Source organism: Fonsecaea pedrosoi, assembly GCF_000835455.1.
Source record: "Fonsecaea pedrosoi CBS 271.37 unplaced genomic scaffold supercont1.1, whole genome shotgun sequence".
Lineage (NCBI taxonomy): Eukaryota > Fungi > Ascomycota > Eurotiomycetes > Chaetothyriales > Herpotrichiellaceae > Fonsecaea > Fonsecaea pedrosoi.
In genome coordinates this window covers 4237916-4256199 of record NW_013550615.1, presented here as the reverse complement: position 1 = coordinate 4256199, position 18284 = coordinate 4237916, and the positions used below count along the sequence as shown (strand labels likewise).

General features: G+C 53.1%; 8 protein-coding genes across 8 annotated transcripts; 5 read left to right on the top strand and 3 right to left on the bottom strand.

Annotated features, from left to right (window-relative positions):
- Nucleotides 1-138: 138 nt before the first annotated feature.
- Nucleotides 139-2667, top strand: Z517_01542 (uncharacterized protein; the record flags this gene model as incomplete). The annotated part of the gene is made up of 1 exon (XM_013434502.1): nucleotides 139-2667. The coding sequence occupies one exon, from the start codon at nucleotides 139-141 to the stop codon at nucleotides 2665-2667; it is 2529 nt and encodes an 842-aa protein (XP_013289956.1).
- A 607-nt stretch (nucleotides 2668-3274) lies between these two features.
- On the top strand, nucleotides 3275-4429 carry Z517_01541 (uncharacterized protein; the record flags this gene model as incomplete). Its single annotated transcript, XM_013434501.1, has 3 exons — nucleotides 3275-3281; nucleotides 3331-3574; nucleotides 3634-4429. 3 exons carry the CDS (start codon nucleotides 3275-3277, stop codon nucleotides 4427-4429), a joined length of 1047 nt encoding a protein of 348 aa, XP_013289955.1.
- Nucleotides 4430-4496: 67 nt separating this feature from the next.
- On the bottom strand, nucleotides 4497-5469 carry Z517_01540 (ribose 5-phosphate isomerase A; the record flags this gene model as incomplete). The annotated part of the gene is made up of 2 exons (XM_013434500.1): nucleotides 4497-5038; nucleotides 5091-5469. 2 exons carry the CDS (start codon nucleotides 5467-5469, stop codon nucleotides 4497-4499), a joined length of 921 nt encoding a protein of 306 aa, XP_013289954.1.
- Nucleotides 5470-6188: 719 nt separating this feature from the next.
- Nucleotides 6189-7805, top strand: Z517_01539 (uncharacterized protein; the record flags this gene model as incomplete). Its single annotated transcript, XM_013434499.1, has 1 exon — nucleotides 6189-7805. The coding sequence occupies one exon, from the start codon at nucleotides 6189-6191 to the stop codon at nucleotides 7803-7805; it is 1617 nt and encodes a 538-aa protein (XP_013289953.1).
- Nucleotides 7806-8839: 1034 nt separating this feature from the next.
- Nucleotides 8840-11689, bottom strand: Z517_01538 (uncharacterized protein; the record flags this gene model as incomplete). The annotated part of the gene is made up of 1 exon (XM_013434498.1): nucleotides 8840-11689. The coding sequence occupies one exon, from the start codon at nucleotides 11687-11689 to the stop codon at nucleotides 8840-8842; it is 2850 nt and encodes a 949-aa protein (XP_013289952.1).
- A 1066-nt stretch (nucleotides 11690-12755) lies between these two features.
- Nucleotides 12756-14132, top strand: Z517_01537 (uncharacterized protein; the record flags this gene model as incomplete). Its single annotated transcript, XM_013434497.1, has 1 exon — nucleotides 12756-14132. The coding sequence occupies one exon, from the start codon at nucleotides 12756-12758 to the stop codon at nucleotides 14130-14132; it is 1377 nt and encodes a 458-aa protein (XP_013289951.1).
- Nucleotides 14133-14700: 568 nt separating this feature from the next.
- Z517_01536 (uncharacterized protein) lies at nucleotides 14701-15659 on the top strand (the record flags this gene model as incomplete). The annotated part of the gene is made up of 2 exons (XM_013434496.1): nucleotides 14701-14943; nucleotides 15225-15659. The coding sequence occupies 2 exons, from the start codon at nucleotides 14701-14703 to the stop codon at nucleotides 15657-15659; spliced, it is 678 nt and encodes a 225-aa protein (XP_013289950.1).
- Nucleotides 15660-16413: 754 nt separating this feature from the next.
- Z517_01535 (uncharacterized protein) lies at nucleotides 16414-18237 on the bottom strand (the record flags this gene model as incomplete). The annotated part of the gene is made up of 1 exon (XM_013434495.1): nucleotides 16414-18237. One exon carries the CDS (start codon nucleotides 18235-18237, stop codon nucleotides 16414-16416), a length of 1824 nt encoding a protein of 607 aa, XP_013289949.1.
- Nucleotides 18238-18284: the final 47 nt, after the last annotated feature.

Below are 18284 nucleotides of genomic sequence, written 5' to 3'. Positions count from 1 at the left end.
AGACCAAAGCCGAACGAGGCTAAACAAGGCCAGCCAATCGGAGAACGGCTTCTCTCCGCCTTCTGTCGACCACCGAAAAAAAGTTCGAGATCTGCACACTTGCACATTCTTTAGACGAGCACCGAGAGCACCGGTGAAATGGCGGACGATGGCATGTTCTTGAACTTCTCAGTCGAAGACAGCATTGCCGCTGCCGCTGCAAACAACACCCAGAAGTTCAAAGGTGGGTCGTGGAGAGACCGTCTCAGAGCAAAAAGGTCGGCCCAGAGAGGGGAAAGAGTCGCAGACCAGAAGAGACGACATGATGCAAACACAGTCCCTGTTGCGCAAGGCCGCTTCGAGGGCAGGACGAGAACACACACACATGGAGGCCACTCTGACGAGTCTCTAGACGCTCGGCCCACTAAGAGGAGGCGAGAAAATGGACATGTGCCAGATGCAGGGTTTGCGGCGCAGAAACGAAGTACTGAGCAGAGACCACCACATCCGACAGGGCCTCGCGAAGTCATCTCTTCCCTTTTCACCTACAACCCGAAGCCGACGACTACTGAGGATGAACCCAAGGACGACAAGGGAGAGGAGAAACCGACGGCGCCTTCCAATGCCCCTCTAATCGACGGCATCGACACCTTTACGTCCCTCGGCCTTTCCTCCACCATCGCTGCGCACCTCTTGACCAAGATGAACCTGAAAACCCCCACGGCCATTCAAAAGGCAGCGGTGTCGCAAATGCTGAAGGACGACAGCGACGCATTCATACAGTCGGAGACCGGCTCCGGCAAGACCCTGGCGTACCTCCTCCCTCTTGTACAGCGAATCATGACCATGTCCGAACAAGCTGCAGAAGATAGCACAAAATACACACAAGATTCGTTGGTGTTGCACCGTGACTCTGGTCTGTTCGCCATCGTGTTAGCCCCAACCCGTGAGCTGTGCAAACAAATCTCGGTCGTTCTCGAGCGCTTGCTTGGTTGCGCGCACTATATCGTTGCCGGTCATGTAATCGGCGGCGAAAAGAAAAAATCAGAAAAAGCCCGTATGCGCAAAGGGCTCAACATCTTGGTGGCGACCCCTGGTCGATTGGTCGATCACTTGGAAAACACAAAGGTGCTGGATGTGAGTAATGTGCGCTGGCTGGTCCTAGACGAAGGGGATCGGTTGATGGATATGGGCTTTGAAGAGGACATTACGAAGATCGTGAAGACTTTGGATCAGAAAAAGAGGCCCAGAGGCAGCAGCAAGTGGCCGGGCCTGCCTGAGAAGCGAACAACGGTGCTGTGTTCGGCGACACTGAAGATGAACGTACAGAAGCTGGGGGAGATCAGCCTGAAAGACGCCGTCCTGATCAAGGGCGATGCCGGGGATGATGACAACCCTGAAGGAGGAGATGAAGCTGCCGACGCTTTGGCGAACGGTACCGGCATCGGCAATCCTGCATTCCTTGCTCCGGCACAGCTCAAGCAGTCCTACATTGTTGCAGCCGCAAAGTTGAGATTCGTCACACTGACGGCCTTACTAAAACGAACTTTTGCACGAAAGGGTTCTGTCATGAAAGCCATCGTCTTCGTCTCCTGTGCAGACTCTGTCGAATTCCATTTCAAGGCTTTCACGACTGCATTTGAAGGAGAAGGTCCCACAGAGAATCAGCAACCCGTACATGGAGACGCTGAGACAGATCCGGACGCTGAAGCTCCTGAAAAAAGCAAACCCTCGCCGCCCTCATCCCGCGACCCATCTATCTCGGATTCAATCTTGCCCTCCCCTGCCCTTTCATCCTCACATAATCAAGTCACACTTTACAAATTGCATGGGTCTCTTCCTCAAGTTACTCGCACCAACATTGTCAAAACTTTCGCCTCTACAACTTCGCCATCCCTGTTGATTGCGACGGATGTCGCCTCTCGCGGCCTTGACCTGCCCAACCTCGATCTCGTGATTGAATATGATCCGGCGTTCAGTGCCGAAGACCACTTGCACCGGATCGGGCGCACGGCTCGTCTAGGACGAGACGGCAGGGCAATTATCTTTCTCCTGCCGGGAAAGGAAGAAGGCTACGTCTCGGTATTGAAAGGCTCATACAAAACCGGGTCTGATACCGTGGCGAACGTCTCCTCCATGCCCGCGGAGGAAGTGCTCAAGAAGGGATTCTCGCCGCTCAGCGGCGTTGTTCCGACCAAGAACAAGAATGACAAGAAAGATCAGGGCGCGGATTGGCAGACACGCGCCACCGACCTACAGCTCTCGCTCGAACGCTTCATCTTGTCCTCCCCGCAGAACAAGGACCTGGCAAAGCGAGCTTTCCAAAGCCACATGAGGGCGTACGCGACGCACATTGCCAGCGAGCGAAAGTGGTTCGACATCAAGGAGCTGCACCTAGGTCATCTTTGTAAGAGTTTCGGCCTGAGAGAGACGCCTAGCGGGATGGGCGTGGGAAGGAACAAGAAGACCGCGTCGAAGAGGGGACGGGGCGCGAATGACGGAGGTGGTGTGCGGCATGTCAGCGGCGATGGAGGGAGGAACGGCGACAGGGCAAAGATGCGAGAGACCGAGGCCGACCTTGATACCACCGGTGATGCGGATGAAGCGGCGCGGAAAATGAGGGAGAAGATCCGAATGAACAGGAAGATGATGATGGGGGCCACCGCGGACGAGTTTAATATCGCTTGAGAAGAGATACCAAAGAAAAGCCGATCGTTTATTTCATGTCACTATTTTGTTTCCGCGGTCCTTTTCTCATCATGCACTCGCTAATTTGCTGCATCTTATCGTGTGGTTCTCGTGGCTCGTCACATATTTTATTGTTCTTGTGGCACAGTTTCGACCTTTGGATAGACGTAGGATCCATTCGTCAACTCCTCCGTCGGGACGTACCATCGCACTAGAACCCAGGATGGCCATGAGCAATGGACATGATAGTGAGATGTCATGTCTATTGGTCAAACGATCAACAGGTCTACCCGGTAAAAAATACATTAGAGCAACCCGTTGGGCCTCACAGACACCCTCCCGGTTATATCGTGCTCGATAGACGAAAGGGGCGTGTTAGTTGAATGGCGTTAGTCACAAGTTCGTGTGGTGACGTTAGACGACGAGGCTGCGCATTGTCAAATGTGCGGGGGCAAGGCTGAGGCAATAAGGCTGCAGGTACCGAGGCGGTGACATGCGGCAGAATGTGTTGCAAGCGGATCTATTTGTTTTGCTCTCATCTAGAAACTTCACTGTCGCATTCGCGGTAAACAATAGGAAATTGCGCCGACTGCAGAACACTTTCAAAATGTCAGGTATGTGTCTGGTTGCGCCTTTGTTGACGTCTTGCTCATTTCTCGACAGGCCAATTCCCCGTCAATGATCTCCCTGCCGACGCGATTGCGGCCCTTCGATTTTCACCCCATCCGAACTCACAGCGCTTCGCGGTTGCTTCGTGGGATAAACATGCCTACCTTTACGAAGTGACCGATGGCAAAACATGCACCCAGCTCGCCAAGTTTGAGCACCGCGCCCCGGTCCTCGACGTGTGTTTCGGTAACAGCGACGATGAAATCTACACGGCGTGTTTGGACTGGGATGTGAGGAGGTGCGAATAGAAGTCGACCCGAGGTTTAGAACTTTGAAGAATTGACTATACTTTGCTAGAATCGACGTGCCCTCTGGTACACAGACAGTCTTGAGCACACACGACAATGGAGTCCGGTCTATCGTGTACAGCAAGGAGCATTCACTGGTTGTCTCCGCAGCGTGGGACTCAACGGTGCACATACATCCCGGTGGAGATGCAGGATGGTCAACCGCCACGATCAATTTGCCGTCAAAACCGTTCTCCTTGGCTATTTCACCCTCGAAACTGGTGGTAGCCATGGCTAATCGAGCAGTTCACATCTACGAGCTCAAGACTCTAGCGAGCGAGTGCAGAAGTTCGGCGAATTCGTTACAGAACAGACTCGACATCGAACCATGGCAACGAAGAGAGAGCAGTTTGAAGTTTATGACGCGGGCGGTGGACTGCATGCCAAATGATGAAGGTTATGCATCATCAAGTATCGAAGGCCGAGTTGCAGTGGAGTGGTTCGATCCATCCAACGATTCACAGGCTCGCAAGTATGCATTCAAGTGTCATCGACAGCCGATCGATGAAGTCGATGTTGTTTACCCGGTCAACGCCATTGCATTTCATCCCATCCATGGCACCTTCGCGACTGGCGGCGGTGATGGGGTGGTCGCCATCTGGGACGCTGTTGCAAAACGAAGGATCCGTATCTACCCCAAGCTTGCCTCGAGTGTCGCTGCTCTGTCTTTCAGCGCGAATGGAAAATATCTGGCCATTGCCATCAGCCCAGGTTTCGAAGACGGCAAGGATGAAATCACCGAAGGATCTATCGGGATTTTCATTCGCGAACTCAGCGAGAATGAGGTCAAGAGGAAAGCAAAATGAATCTAATTCCCGACGATGTTCACATGAGGCAATATTTGCGATATGCCTCCGCGACCGACCCAATCTATCAAGGTGCCGCCGCCACAACGCCCGGCTCAGAGCTATGCACAGGGACTAACGGCGGGTATTTCGCAATAATGGAATCCCGTTTATGTCGAGCTGCTCGCACCGACACAGTGCCGTCGGCCATACCGAAATAACAAGCGACCGGTCTCTGGCCGCCAATTACACCAGCCGCCTCGGCCTCAGGACCTGTAGGACCACAGAAAAGGCCTACGGCAAGCACACCATTGATGTCCTTGATAGCTCGAGCGAGTTGTTCCACCTCCCAATAGCCGTTTTCGCCGTCACCCGGTTTTTCGGGTGTGAGGTCATCGGCGATGAGGAGTGGATGGGGAAAAGGAGCGTCGACAATGAAGAAGTCTTGATCCGTCTTCACAGGGCCGGCTTTCGCGAGGTGGCCTTCTCTGATCATTGGACCTGCGCCTGCTGCGTTGCGACTACCCAGCATTCGTAGCCTTTTCATAACCTGCCGTGCGGCCTTTGGTTCGACTTCTATAGGGATAGTAGGCCACTTGGTGACTAGACGGTGCTGGAGCTTGCGGTAGTCTTGGGCCAGTTATTAAGACTGCCCTGTAGAGACGCGAGAGGGACAACATACCAGCGACACAAATAAATTGTTTTGATCTCATGGCCACCAACTTTTCCTGATACAGACAAGCACCTCCACCCTTGATGCAGTTCAACTCCTCGTCCACCTCATCTGCTCCGTCGAAATTAACATCGATCACGGCATCGTCCGGCAGAGCATCAAACTCGATTGGCACCAAACCCGCGTTTATGATGAGTTGTTTGGACTGGTATCCTGTTGGCACAAAGCCGACTCTTGAGACGTCCACGCCGCAGTTTTTGATGGCATCCACCACGTAGACAATGGTTGTGCCAGACCCGATTCCCACAAAGCGTGGATTCGGGGGGAAATGGTTCTTGACAGCTTCGATAGCAGCGGCCTTTTTGGCAGCTTCAATCTCGGCGGCCATGCTAGCTTTCGCGAGACTGCGGGTTTGATGGAAGTGGTGTTTCTGGGGATTGCGCGACGCTGGCAGGTTACGGAGCTGAACGATGCAGAGAGATCTACCGCGGGGAATCAGGAGAAGAGTTCTAGCTTGTCTATCTACGAGGTGTTAGCTGAATAAATACTAGAACCACAACAGAACAGTTGGGGAGGGACTGGGCTCTCGTCACTCACAGAGTGCGACCATAAAAAAAATCAGGTTGTCTTGGGAATCAACATCAATCGGAATAGTCTAATCGGATTACGTACACAACGACAGATGACTTATCTCAAAAGAGACATCTCCGCCGTTGCCGCAATTGGAGTAAAGACCGGAATTCTGAATTGATCAAAGATGTCGGGAGGAAGCTTCACCAGTGAAGCAGCAAGTTGAGATGCACATGGCGGGGACTGTACTTGCTATGGTGGGGGAAACATCTCTTAGCAATGCGAAAAACTAGGTATGAGCCACACTTAGTCGCACTAGCCACACTAGCCACAAGCGACTAGAGCATTTCTGGTGACGTCGAACGGTTGAGTTTCCCCGAAGATCGGCCAGGATTTCGTTTCCCCTCAGGCGCAGGTTGTATTTGTGCCTGCGTTCACTCAGTTACACACATCTTTTGATCGCTGTCAACTCTAAAGACCCGCAGCCAGCTTGTCGGGGATGTCGAGATCTTCTGTCGCACCCGAACCACCGCAATCATGACGGAGATCGCCCCCCGCGAGGTCACTCCGCCTGTCCTCCAACCACCGTCTGCCAAAGAACGGAAATATGACCGGCAACTGCGATTATGGGCTGCCTCAGGACAACGCGCCCTAGAACAATCCCATGTTCTCCTGGTCGTGGGAGACGAGGCCTATGGCTCCAACAGCAGCGTTGCTGGTGCTGAAGCTCTCAAGAACCTCATTCTCCCGAGTGTGGGCAGCTTCACAATCGCAGACCCGGCGACAGTCACTGAAAGAGATTTGGGAATCAACTTCTTCCTCGAGTCGGACAGTCTACACAAATCGAGAGCCGATGAGATGAGACGACTGCTTCAGGAGCTGAATCCCGATGTCACAGGCCACGCTATTTCGGCTCCCTTGATGGAATGGCTCCCTGTGCAAGACTCCCTCAAGCCATACAATTTGATCCTTCTTGGAGCCCCGCTGTCTCGGGAACCGCTCGAGAGGATATGTGGTTATGCTTTGGAGAACTCAATACCAGTGATCTACCTCCAGTCGGTCGGGTTCTTTGCCTCCTTCTCAATTCAACTGCCGACGGAATTTCCCATTGTGGATACTCATCCCGATCCTGAAAGTACCCAAGATCTCCGGCTTCTTGCACCCTGGCCTGAACTTGACGCTGAAGTTGATTCTCTTGGGGATCTCTCATCGTTATCAGATCACGAACATGGCCATATCCCCTACATACTCATACTCTTACACTACCTCAGACGGTGGAAGCTTGATCACAATGACCAATACCCGTCCTCCTTCAAAGAAAAGACCGAGTTCCGGGACCTCGTCAAGTCGGGCGCAAGAACGAACAATCCTGAGGGCGGAGAAGAGAACTTTGACGAAGCTTGTGCTTCGGTACTCAAGAGTATAACCCCACCACCCATAGGCAGTGGGTGTAAGGAGATGATGGCCATGCTTTCCTGCACCAATCTGAGTAAAGACTCGGCAAACTTCTGGGTTGTCGCAAACGCCATCAAACAGTTCTACGACACCCACGAGGTTCTACCTCTACCTGGAACTCTACCGGACATGAAAGCCACCAGTGCAGACTACGTGAAGCTTCAGACCATCTACAAGAGCAAAGCACGAGCTGACGTCGCCGAAGTGACGAGGCTTGTTCGAGAAATCGAAGCATCCCTCTTAAGGACGACTGCGCAAGTCCCAGACTCTGAGATTGAGGCCTTTTGCAAAAACGCCTCTCATGTACGCGTTTTGACGAACCAGAACAAAGAAGCCCTTCCTTCGCTCCGCCTGCTGATGCCAGACAACAAACTTTCTTCCCGGCTTATTTCTATTGTCGAAAATGACTGGGAGTCCCTGTTCCCTGTTTTCGTCGCCTTGAATAATAAAGCCTTTTCGGCAGATGTGTCACTCAATATACAATCACTGTCATCCGACCCGGAGATCCAGGAGAATATTGCAAATGCGATCGAGGAAGTCGAACGTGCAGAGGGCGGCGAGCTGCATAACATTTCCAGTATAGCAGGAGGCATGGTTGCGCAGGAGGCGATCAAACTGCTTACGAGGCAGTATGTCCCGGTAGATGGGACTTGTGTTTTTGACGGTATAAAGAGTAAATCCGCAGTATTTAAGATATGACACTCACACATCGGGGAGTCAAAGCCTGGGAAAAAGTACGCAAAAGCGGTTAGACAGATTGAAGATGAAGAGAAATGAGATTGAGGCATGAGAAGCGCCCATTCATGAAAGGTCAAATGACGGGACACAATGAGCATGATTGATCAAACGCCTACTGAGAGATGGATGGACGAGGTCCAAAAAAAAAAAAAAAAAGATTCATAGAGTATTCTCCCTTGTAAGTCTGACAGACCGCATGGATTGTTTATTTATACTCGGTACTCGCTACAAGACTGCAGCAGCTCCTCGAGGCTACATGCAATGACCGGACTGAGTAGAAGCCTCGAGGCCAGACCAGACCAGATAAGAACCAAGAAATGCAAATTACATACTTGGAATGTAAATGTAAATGAAGCCTTTCGCTTTGAATGCTTTGTGAATGGAAATGGAAAGAATTAATATCACTAGGTACCTGTGCTATGTAGGTAGGTAATTACCCGTCAATCACCGCTATGCCATGTCATGCCATGCCATGCCCTGCCGTGCCATGCATAATCCAAAAGGGCTCTCTCTCTCTCGCTCTCTTGCCCTTTCTCTAGCTATCTATATACAAAAAAGTGAATGAGGGATACATACATCAACCATTAAAACATGTACATGCACCATGCATATGCACGTGTGCCACCGCGAGCCAGCCAGTCTGTCCAGAGGGGCAGATGGCTCTCGTCCACCCCGCGCATGCGGTGCAAGGGGTGGCCACAATCGTACCGTGCGTGGACCAGGGGGGGGGGGGCCGGGGTATCGGGGAAAAAACGGGGGGAAGCATGCATGCATGAGTGAGTGAGATAGACACTTGCAAGGCTTGAACGCGGCAAAGAAAAAAGTCTTTTGTGGTCCAGGGCTTCGAACAAAGGTCTGCACGGGGAAATCTTCGACGTTGAAAAAAAAAAAAAAAAGCAATAGTGAAAGGACCTGGCCACTCGCTGGGGGCGCGCATGCGCTGAAGACAGGGACGGGACGGAAAACCGGCGACATCAAAAGCCAGCTGCTGGAAATCATATCGCATCTCTCCACTCATCGGTCAGTTCCTCTTCCCTGACCATCCTCCTCAGGTCCTTCAGAATGGCCTCTGTGCCCTTTTCGACGACCGTTATCCTCGGGACGCGGAACTTGTTGCCGCTGACCTCCAACACCCTCAGTCGGCCCTCTCTTCGTTCCTTGGCGCCCGGGATATTGCCAAACAGGCCCAGCTTTGGCGGGAGACTTTCGATCTCGTTGTTCCTAATGTCGAGAACCTCGAGTCCGCGCACTGCCTCGACGTCGATCGAGGAGAACCAGTTATCTGTTGCCAACAGGGTGTTGACGTTTGGCCACCACGCGCGAACCCACGGCACGTGGCCTGTCAGGCGGTGGCATGAGATGTTCAACTCCGTGAGGACCGGGGCTTTCAGGTATGTCGTGAGCGCGTCGAGAGAGGTGAGTCCAGTGGAGACGATGTAGAGTGATTTCAGGTTCGGGAGGAACAGTTCGCTCGCCAGGTACTCCGTGGGATGGAGTTGGGGGTTGTGAGAGAGGTCGAGAGATTGGAGGCTGTATTTGAGGGAGGGGTGTGAAAGGAGGTCAGCCGGGAAGGTCGATAGCTCGTTGTTGGAGAGTTTGAGGGTGTGGACTTGGGAGGACAAGTCGATTTCAGAAACGGAGACGGTGGCAAGGGAGAGGGAAGAAAGATCGAGGGTCCCATTGGATGGTCTGAAGCGGTACTCTCCATTGGAGTCGAGGCTGGAAAGGTTGTCGCTCGGCTCCACACCAGCCCTCTCAGACTGGTCCAGCTCAAGCTTCTTCTCCAGGTCCGTCTTGAGCTCAGAAGCAGTCATGGTAAGGTATTTCTTCTCACGAAGTGGATTACCAACAATGTTGAGGCTTGACAGGTTACCCATCGTCGCGATCTCGGGCAAAATGAGCCGGATGTTGTTGTTGCCAAAATCTGCCGCCTTCAGGTTCTCAAGCTGCTCAAATTCAGACGGAATCTCTTGCAACTGGTTGTCTGATACATCCAAGGTGTTAAGTTGGCTGCAATTCGCTAAGCAAGGGAGGGCGGTCATCTTGTTCCCTTTTAGGGCAAGAGAACGCAAGTTGGGGAGGTCCGGCGTACTTTGGCTGTCGGACAGATTCTCTAGCTCGTTGAAGGATGCGTCCAAGATACGCAGGTCGCGGAGAGCTGACGCAGTGGACAATAAGGTTCCCGAAACGCGGTTTCGCGAAATGTTGAGTTCGACCAGACTTGAGGTAGGTAGACTCTCCCAAGGGATTGTTGAAAGTCTATTCCCGGAAATGTTCAAGACCTTCAAGTTCTGTAGCAGCGAGAGCCCTGCCGCGCCAAAACTCTGGATTTTATTGCCATGTAAGTCGAGAACTTGCAGTTGTTCGCTCATACGTCCACCCAGTTCCAACATGCCTTCGATGAGGTTGTCCGCGAGGACAAGCTCCTTTAGATTGGGAATCTGGCCGATAATCTCAAAGGCATTGTTGCCAAATTTGTTGCCAGCCAAGTTCAACACCTGAAGTCTTTCCAGCTTTCGCAGTCCGGTTGGTATTTGATGCAATCGGTTTCTGCGCAGGTCCAATGTTTCGAGTCCGCCAAATTGACCCCTGTTCACTTCGTCGTCAGCTAGGTCTGAGTCGGCAAAATCAGGGAAAATGTCGTCTCCCAATTCCTCCAGCTCGTTGTCTGCTGCGTTGAGTTTTGTTAAATCCACCATCTCAGCCCAATTCGTCATGCTGTTCTCTGATTCATACATTTTCATCACTTCTGAAGGCATCTGCTTCAATTTCATTGCCGCAATATTCAAATGACCAGACGTCACGGCTTGTTGTATTCGTTTTCGTAAGAGACCTTTGTTGTCGCCGCTTGAACGTGGACTTTCATCGACAAAGTCCAAAGGCCAGTCGGCAGGTCCAGCTGACGGGGCGCTTGGTGTCCCGGCACTCTCGCGGGTCTTTCTTTTTGCAGCCTTTGCCTTTGCAATTGTTTCTCGTAACGCAGCCGATGATTTTGCCGAGTTCATTGCCTGGGCTTCTTGTGCCGCAGCGGTATCTTGCTGGGGTGGGGCGGCCTTTTTGGCTTTTGTTGCGGGCTTCGTGGGAGAAGTCGACGGCGCGAGAGTGTTCTCGCCTCTTGATCGAGGCTTAAGAAGTGCTGGCGACAATTCAACGCCGGAGACTGCCAGCTTCCCACTGGGCCGCGGTGGGGGAGAAGGGGCGTTGAAAAGGGATGAAAGAGACTGCTTTGACGCTGGCGTAGGTGACATTGTCCCCCGGTCCCCATATGTTGGCCGATGTTTCAAGGTTTGGGCTGACAGCTTTGATGGTGGCACTCCAGGAGATTCCTTATGAGGGACACCGAAAGTTGAACTGGAAGATCGTCTAGATTCTCGAAGTGGCTTTGCAATCCGTGATCGCTGACCTTTGACGAACGCCTTTGGGGGTGTGTAGATTTCGCCGGGTGAGACGACCGGGGGAAGGGCCATCAAGTCCTTCGTCGGAGAGATCCTCCCGGGCGGTCGAAACGGTCTCTTGGTGGGTGAATCAGGTCGAGTTACCATTGACGAAGGAGTTGGAGATATCTGTTGAGGTCGGTGTATATCCTTTGCCCCGGCCGTTGCTACAGTCGAATTCTCATTGCCGTTCTCAAACACGGGATGGTCCTGGTTAGATCCGGGAGGCGTCGTGTCCATGGCCGTCATTTGCACGTCACGAAGAGCGTCTCTCACGGGCGACTCGCTCCTTGGGGTTACCGGTTTATCCAACCAGCCATATCGAGACCGGATCGACTGATTGACATTCTCTCCGAGGGGCCGCGGAATGTGCGAGGTCTTCCGCACTTCTTCATGGTGCATGTTTGACATAGCTGCTGAGCGAGCCGACAATTTCAGGTTGTCACTTGAGGCCACTGCACGTGGCATTGGGAGTTTGGACAGCCGTGGAAGGGTACCACGCACGGGGATATGGGACCCCTGCTCATTATGGTGGTCCATGCTTTCTCAGAGACGAGATGTTGGTGAGCCTAGTTTCGCTGAGGACATGGGTTCCGATGAGAATATCATCTGGCTCTGGTTGCAGACAACTGCTGGGGGATATTGTAGAACTCAGAAGCTCAGAGAATATCAGCGTCGAGGAAGCTGAACCCTGCGTAGAAAAGGTCCCCTGGGGTGTTGACATTGGTCAGGGGTGACAGGGTGAGCAGGAAAAAATCCTAGGCTGGTGGTTGTCCTACACGACCGCGCTAGCCCACGCCACGGTGACGCCAATTTGACGCGTCCGGCGCCTCCATTAGGACCCAAACCGCGTTCAGTTAAGAGGATGCGCGAATCCCAAGCCTCCAGGTGACACCCCAGCGCCGTGGTGCCTAAAACTCTACCTACGTACTCCGTTCTTGTCCCTACTGGTCCTTGTAAGGGTTAGCCTTGGACGGGGTCCGCTCCACCCTACCTCTTACGCGCACTGTTCCATCACCAGCTGCTCCAGTGCCTCCAGCGCCGCCGGGTTCCCACTCCACCGTCACCACCACTTCAACCTCGACCTCAACCTCTTCCCAGCCTCTCCTCTACCATCTCTGTCCCTCCTCCCCCTCGCCCTGCTCTCGCAATCCTCCTCAAATTCTGTCAAATACCAACCTGCATTCTGTGCATCTTCCTGTCTTTACCCGAATTCTCCAGCTGAGTTCCAGGCTCGCGCTCTGACCCAGTCCTTCTTTTGTCCGTATTTCACCTGATACTCTCGACATTGAACGCACTGTGCCGAAGCGCTGTTCCGCTTCACCCAATTTCATCTCTGTCGCCAAGGTCGCATCCCTCTAAACGGCGGCTCTCTGCACGACCTGCGCTGCGTGAAGCCGCCATTTGCCTATTTGTTGGACACTTGGAACCCAACTGGCCACTGATTCGGATCAATCCCTCTGGTATCGATAGCGACATGGCGAACTCTCCATCCCCCGTGGATGTCTCGACGGTTCCAGCTACTCCTCCCTACGTCCGCGCTCGCTCAGCAGACAGCATGAATAAATCCTCGTATGCATCCCCTCCACCGATGTCGGCCTCCATGACCCCGCCTCCGTCGACGCAACCTCCTCGTTTTCAGTCTCCCGTCAATCGCATCAACTCTGCTCCCATCGATGCCCTGCTTGCTTCACCTCCACCAACGGCGATTAGATCTAATGTCCTCAGCGCCTTGCCAACGCAAGATGCGATCGCGAAAGCAGACATTGAAGAATTGCGAAGCATGGCCACGGATTTGGTCGCAGCGGTGCGAGAAGCGCGAACGTCGGCCGCTCATTTCAAACTGCAACACAGTCTTCTGGCTATGGAGGCGGACCAGGCTGCGCAACGAGCCGAAGTTGAACAACAAATGAGCCGTCGGGAGATCGAGGTTCTCCAGACCGCCGAGTATAGGCACCGTGCGTCAATGCAGTCACGAAACTCGGTTCCTCCACCCCAGCCGCAGATTGAGGCTTTGACCAAAACATGTCAAGCTTTGGAGGAGGAACGCGACGAAGTAGAGAAGCGCCTGACTCGAGCAAAGAAGCTTGTCGAGTTGCAGAATGATCGAAACGAATTGCTTGAAGAGGAGAATGCCCTGTTGAAGAGGCGAATTCGTGAGAACAGAGAGCACTTCACCAAGTTCAAGTGTCTGTCGCCATCGCACACCACTCCTCGCGACACCTTCACGACTCCTCACCGGAAGCCTGTACCTCGCTTCCCAGAATCTGCACCTGTACCGAACCATTCGAACATTGCTGCCCTTCTAGCCGCAGGTGAAGTACTCAGTGGAGAGTCTCTTAGCGTCCCTTCAACTCCCACGCGAACGCACACCTCCAAATTCAAGCATGGCCATACCCGTGGGGCTCATTCTCTGTCGTCACTGCAAACCACACCGATACAAGTTAAACCTCCCACCCATGACGGCTATCCAGGGTCTGTGGTGCCCTTTTCCGCCCCCTCTTCCCAGTTGGCCATGGAGTCAGCTGAAAGAGAACGCCATGACCGAGACAGCACCATTTCCATCTCTGATGTCGAAGAGGGCAACAACGATGACAGCATTCCAGAGTCTCAGGCCAGTTCATTGGCGAGTGATATGTTGCGTCGAAATCCAGGCTCCCAGGAGAGCTTGAGGCTATCTCAAGGTGCAGAACGCTCTAGCAATCTGCTTCAGAGCAAGATATTTGGTACCATCAAGAAACCTGGTCAGCTCAGAAAGCGAGGAGCGAGTTTTGGAGAGTCTGACATCAAGGCGAAGAAGGCGAAGCTTTCTCAGGGAGTTGGACTTGGGATTGGGTCTTGGAGTCAAACGTGAATGGCAAGTGCAGATGATGGAACGAATGATGATTGGAGATATGCTTGTAATGATACCCTCCCGAATCCGGCGTTAAGATTGGAGGCTACAAATTGGCAGTGTTACAGTAAGGAAAGGCTCTACCGTGGTAGCTCATGCTCAGTCATATCAATGGAGAACATGCTCAATTTTATTATGAACAAGTACAAGGTACCAATCTCGAAAAATGTGGTCTGAACTCGAGGGAACAAATTGTGTCCGCTGCATGAAGCAGTCAGTCCCAGAAGTGATTCCCAGCCCTGAGGTGCTCGTAGAAATTCGCGAGGCTGAGGACACGAGGCTAGTCCGAAAGCAGAACAAACCAGCCACGTGACTACACAAATCTTGGCCCAAATTATCTCTGCCAAGCCTCGAAATTGCATCCTCGCACTCCACCAAAAGTTCGACCTCAGACTTTTGTGTGTGTGTGTGTGTGTGTGGTGTGCTTGGGATCCCAAAACCTCTTATCCCCTCTCTTCCACAACTCTCCCAAGGGGACACTCTTTTTCTCCTGTTTCTGTTCGTCCATTTTCTCGATCATCTCGCAACAATGGCGATCAAGCACAACCAGCAACTCCCCAACAACCACTTCCACAAGGACTGGCAGCGCCGCGTCCGCGTGCACTTTGACCAGGCCGGCCGCAAGTCTCGACGCCGAGCAGCTCGTCTGGCCAAAGCCGCTGCCGTTGCCCCCAGACCTGTCGACAAGCTCCGACCCGTCGTGAGGTGTCCTACGATCAAGTACAACCGCCGTGCCCGAGCCGGTCGGGGGTTCACATTGACGGAACTCAAGGTACGATTTTCCCCTCCTCATCTCTAGCCTACAATTTGGGTCTGGTCATCGAAGGGACATGGGAAGGAGGGGTGTGTGTGTATGTGTGTGTGAATTGAAAGAGGTGAATGTGAGAAAAGAGAAGGGGTTCCGGGATAAGATACATTGCACTGCGCACCCTTCAAGCCCAAACCACAAAAGCTGGAAATATTTCATTTCCCTTTTGTTACCAAAATCTACCCTCCAATGCAAAAAAGCCCTATGGAAGCCTATCTCACTAACCATCTTTGCCCGCTACACAGGAAGCCGGCATCCCCCGCAAACTCGCACCCACGATCGGCATCGCCGTCGACGCCCGCCGCGTGGACACCAACCAAGAGACACTGGCGCTCAACGTGTCGCGCTTGAAGGCGTACAAGGCTCGACTGATCCTGTTCCCGCGCAAGTCCGGCCAACACAAGAAACTCGACTCGTCCGAGGCTGACGTCAAGCTGGCGACCGAGTCGGCGGAGAACAAGGACGGCAAGATCGCCACGTCGGTGCGGGACGTCATGGCCATCGACGCCGGCGTCGGCCTCAAGCACGGCTTCAGCGAGATCAAGAAGGGCGACCTGCCCGAGGGCGAGGAGGACGCGTACCGGAAGTTGAGACAGGCTCGCAGCGAGGCCCGGTTCGTCGGCGCGCGCGAGAAGCGGGCCAAGGCCAAGGAGGAGGCAGAGGAGGCCAAGAAGAAATAAAGAAAGAAAGACAAGATCCGGGGGGGAAAAGAATACCAGTTTTCTACCTTTTCTTTTTCCCTTCACTCCTCGACCACTTGCGACAACGACAACGACGACAATAACACACCAAGATCTGCACTCGGTGTTCTGTGTCTGGGGGCTATGATATGAACGTACGGTTTGGGTGCGGGAGAGTGCGCAGAGAGAGTGTTTGGGTGAGGGATTGAGTTCAAATGGGGATGAGAACATGCATGGAGTGAGGAAAAGCCATTACCCCCCAAAAACAACATGATTGCCATTATGAACCATGCGCATGCGAGGCTCGGGCATGAGTCAAAACGTGCGAGATCAATACTAGTATCCGGAACCAAAAAAAAAAACAATTGTCGTGTTTCAATTCCCCTGGAGGTCTTTCCTATCCATTCCCACCTTCGCATGGCTTGACAGGGTCCCCGAACATGGATTCAGGCAGTGCATGAGCGCAATAGAAAAATGAAAATTCAGTGACAGGCGTAAAAGCAACGACGCATTTCCAATCAATAAAGCCCTTTGGTCCTTGTAAAAAGGGATCTCGTAAAGCTTTTGATGGACAAATTTCATTATCCTGACTGATCACGCCTGACACTCAACCAGCCCGGACCAGCAGCAGACTGTTGAGCCGTGTCCTTCTATCCTGGCATACACAACCCAACGGTCCTGCTCAGAGCGAGAGGGGTATCTCACAATATTCGTCAATTCATGTCTTCGTGATTCGGCACATCCTCACCACCCGTCACGCCTTTTTCTTGCCCTTCAGCGTACTGGTAAATTTGAATTCGTCGCTGTCTCCATGGATCAATGTCCAAATGTTCTCGAATGCTCCCTTGACACCAAGCGTTGGGATCAAGCTGCAGAAGACCGTCCTCAATCCAGGTTCTGCTTTCTGGGGAATCCCACTGACAGAAATCTGGATGTCAGAAGTAGGTCCGCCAGCCCAGTCCATATTGATGGCCCATGAGAGCATGACCTTCCTTCTGAATTTCTTGCCGCCTGCTGTAGTATTCATTTCAGCTTCGACTGCCACATTCTGCGTCATATCCAAGTAGCGTGCCAGTTCAATAGCCTTGTTCTGAGTCAGCTGTTGATCCTTTTCTTCTTCGATCTGATGCTCATCATCGGACAAAGAGCTGTTGTATTTGATATCCAGCCACTGGAATACTTTGGCACGTTCAATTGCAGCATTGAACCATCGCCCGATTCCCCAGATCAGCCCACCGACATCAAGCCGGTGTAAAGGATGCTCCAGACGGTCGTAAACCCATCTGAAGATCTCGGCTTTCGTTGTCTTGGTACGGCGCGCTCTGCTCATTACATCCTTCAGTTCAATGTGTTCGACCTGGACGTTTTCCGCATCAACGACCACTTCAAAAGCGCAAGAGAGTGCATCTGGGAGCCATGGGGGTGGTGCTTCAATTTTCAACAAGTGGACAATCTTCGTACGATCTCTGATTGCCTTGGTCTCCGCGTGAGCAGTCAGTTGTAGGTTAGCAGGTGCAAACAACGATAAGTGAGCGGACATCGCGCCGCCGCCATCAGTAGACCCGAGGCCTCGGAGAGATCTGTCCTCCAAGAGTGATTGCTGTAGCATAGAAACAGTTTCCTCGCTCACATTCTTGTCATCAACAAGAGCTGCCTGCAGTTTCTCGTTCTCCCCTTGTAATTGTTGTAATTTCCCTCTCAGCGTCTCCAGGATCGATGCTTGTTCTCCACCTGGTTCAGAAGGTGCCTCGATGTCTTCTTGTGCCTCTTCAAGCTCACTTTCTGGTGCTTCCTGCGCATCGTCCTGCCCACTGACGCTCTGTCCATCGGAGGCTTCATCAATTGGAGGGGCTCTAGGCTTGAGAGGACTGCTAGTGAGGGGCATCCGTGATTCATCTCTCCATCTGCTTGATCTGCCACTCATCTTCGAGCTCCTTGGGCTGCTGCTGGATGCCAAACCACGAGGTCGTTCAGGTGCAGGGCTCAGACCTAGCTCAACAGGCGTGGGAGGTAGCTTGGGTTCACCGCTCACGCCTCGCGCAACAGGTCTAGCATCCGTGTCTTTTCTAGTGACCAGCTTGGGCAGGATTGATGGTGGAGCAGCCTCTTCACTAGATGCCGATCTCTCCCAGGCCGGATGTTGTGCGGGCTGCCGCTCTTTCAGCGCCGGGCGCTCATTGTCGATGACTTGGTCTGCTCTTGTAGTCGCGGCCTCCTTCAGCGACGCAGTGGAATCTGGAGCCGACAGGTTTTCGTTCGCTTGGGTGGTAGATGGGTCGGGTGCACCGTCGAGGCTCTTCTGGCGAGGAACCTGGGACACCGTCTTGGGCGGATCGGGAACATGCTCATGCCTTCCCAGGATTTCGTCTCTCAAGAGCCTTCCCCTTGGTTCGGTGGCTGAGCGGCGGGCAGATCGAGTGATGAGGTGCGGATGGGAACGTGCCAAGGAACTTTTGGTGGGAGAGCGGTAGGAGGCTCTTGTAGGAGTCGTTGGCTGTGCGTTGGCTGCCGAGGTGGCACTCGTTGGCTGCGACAGACTCGGATCGACCTTTCGTCTCTTTGCCGGAGACTGCAGCATTGTGGGCGGTCGTTGCCGTCGTGGACGATGTCGCCCGATTGAGGGCT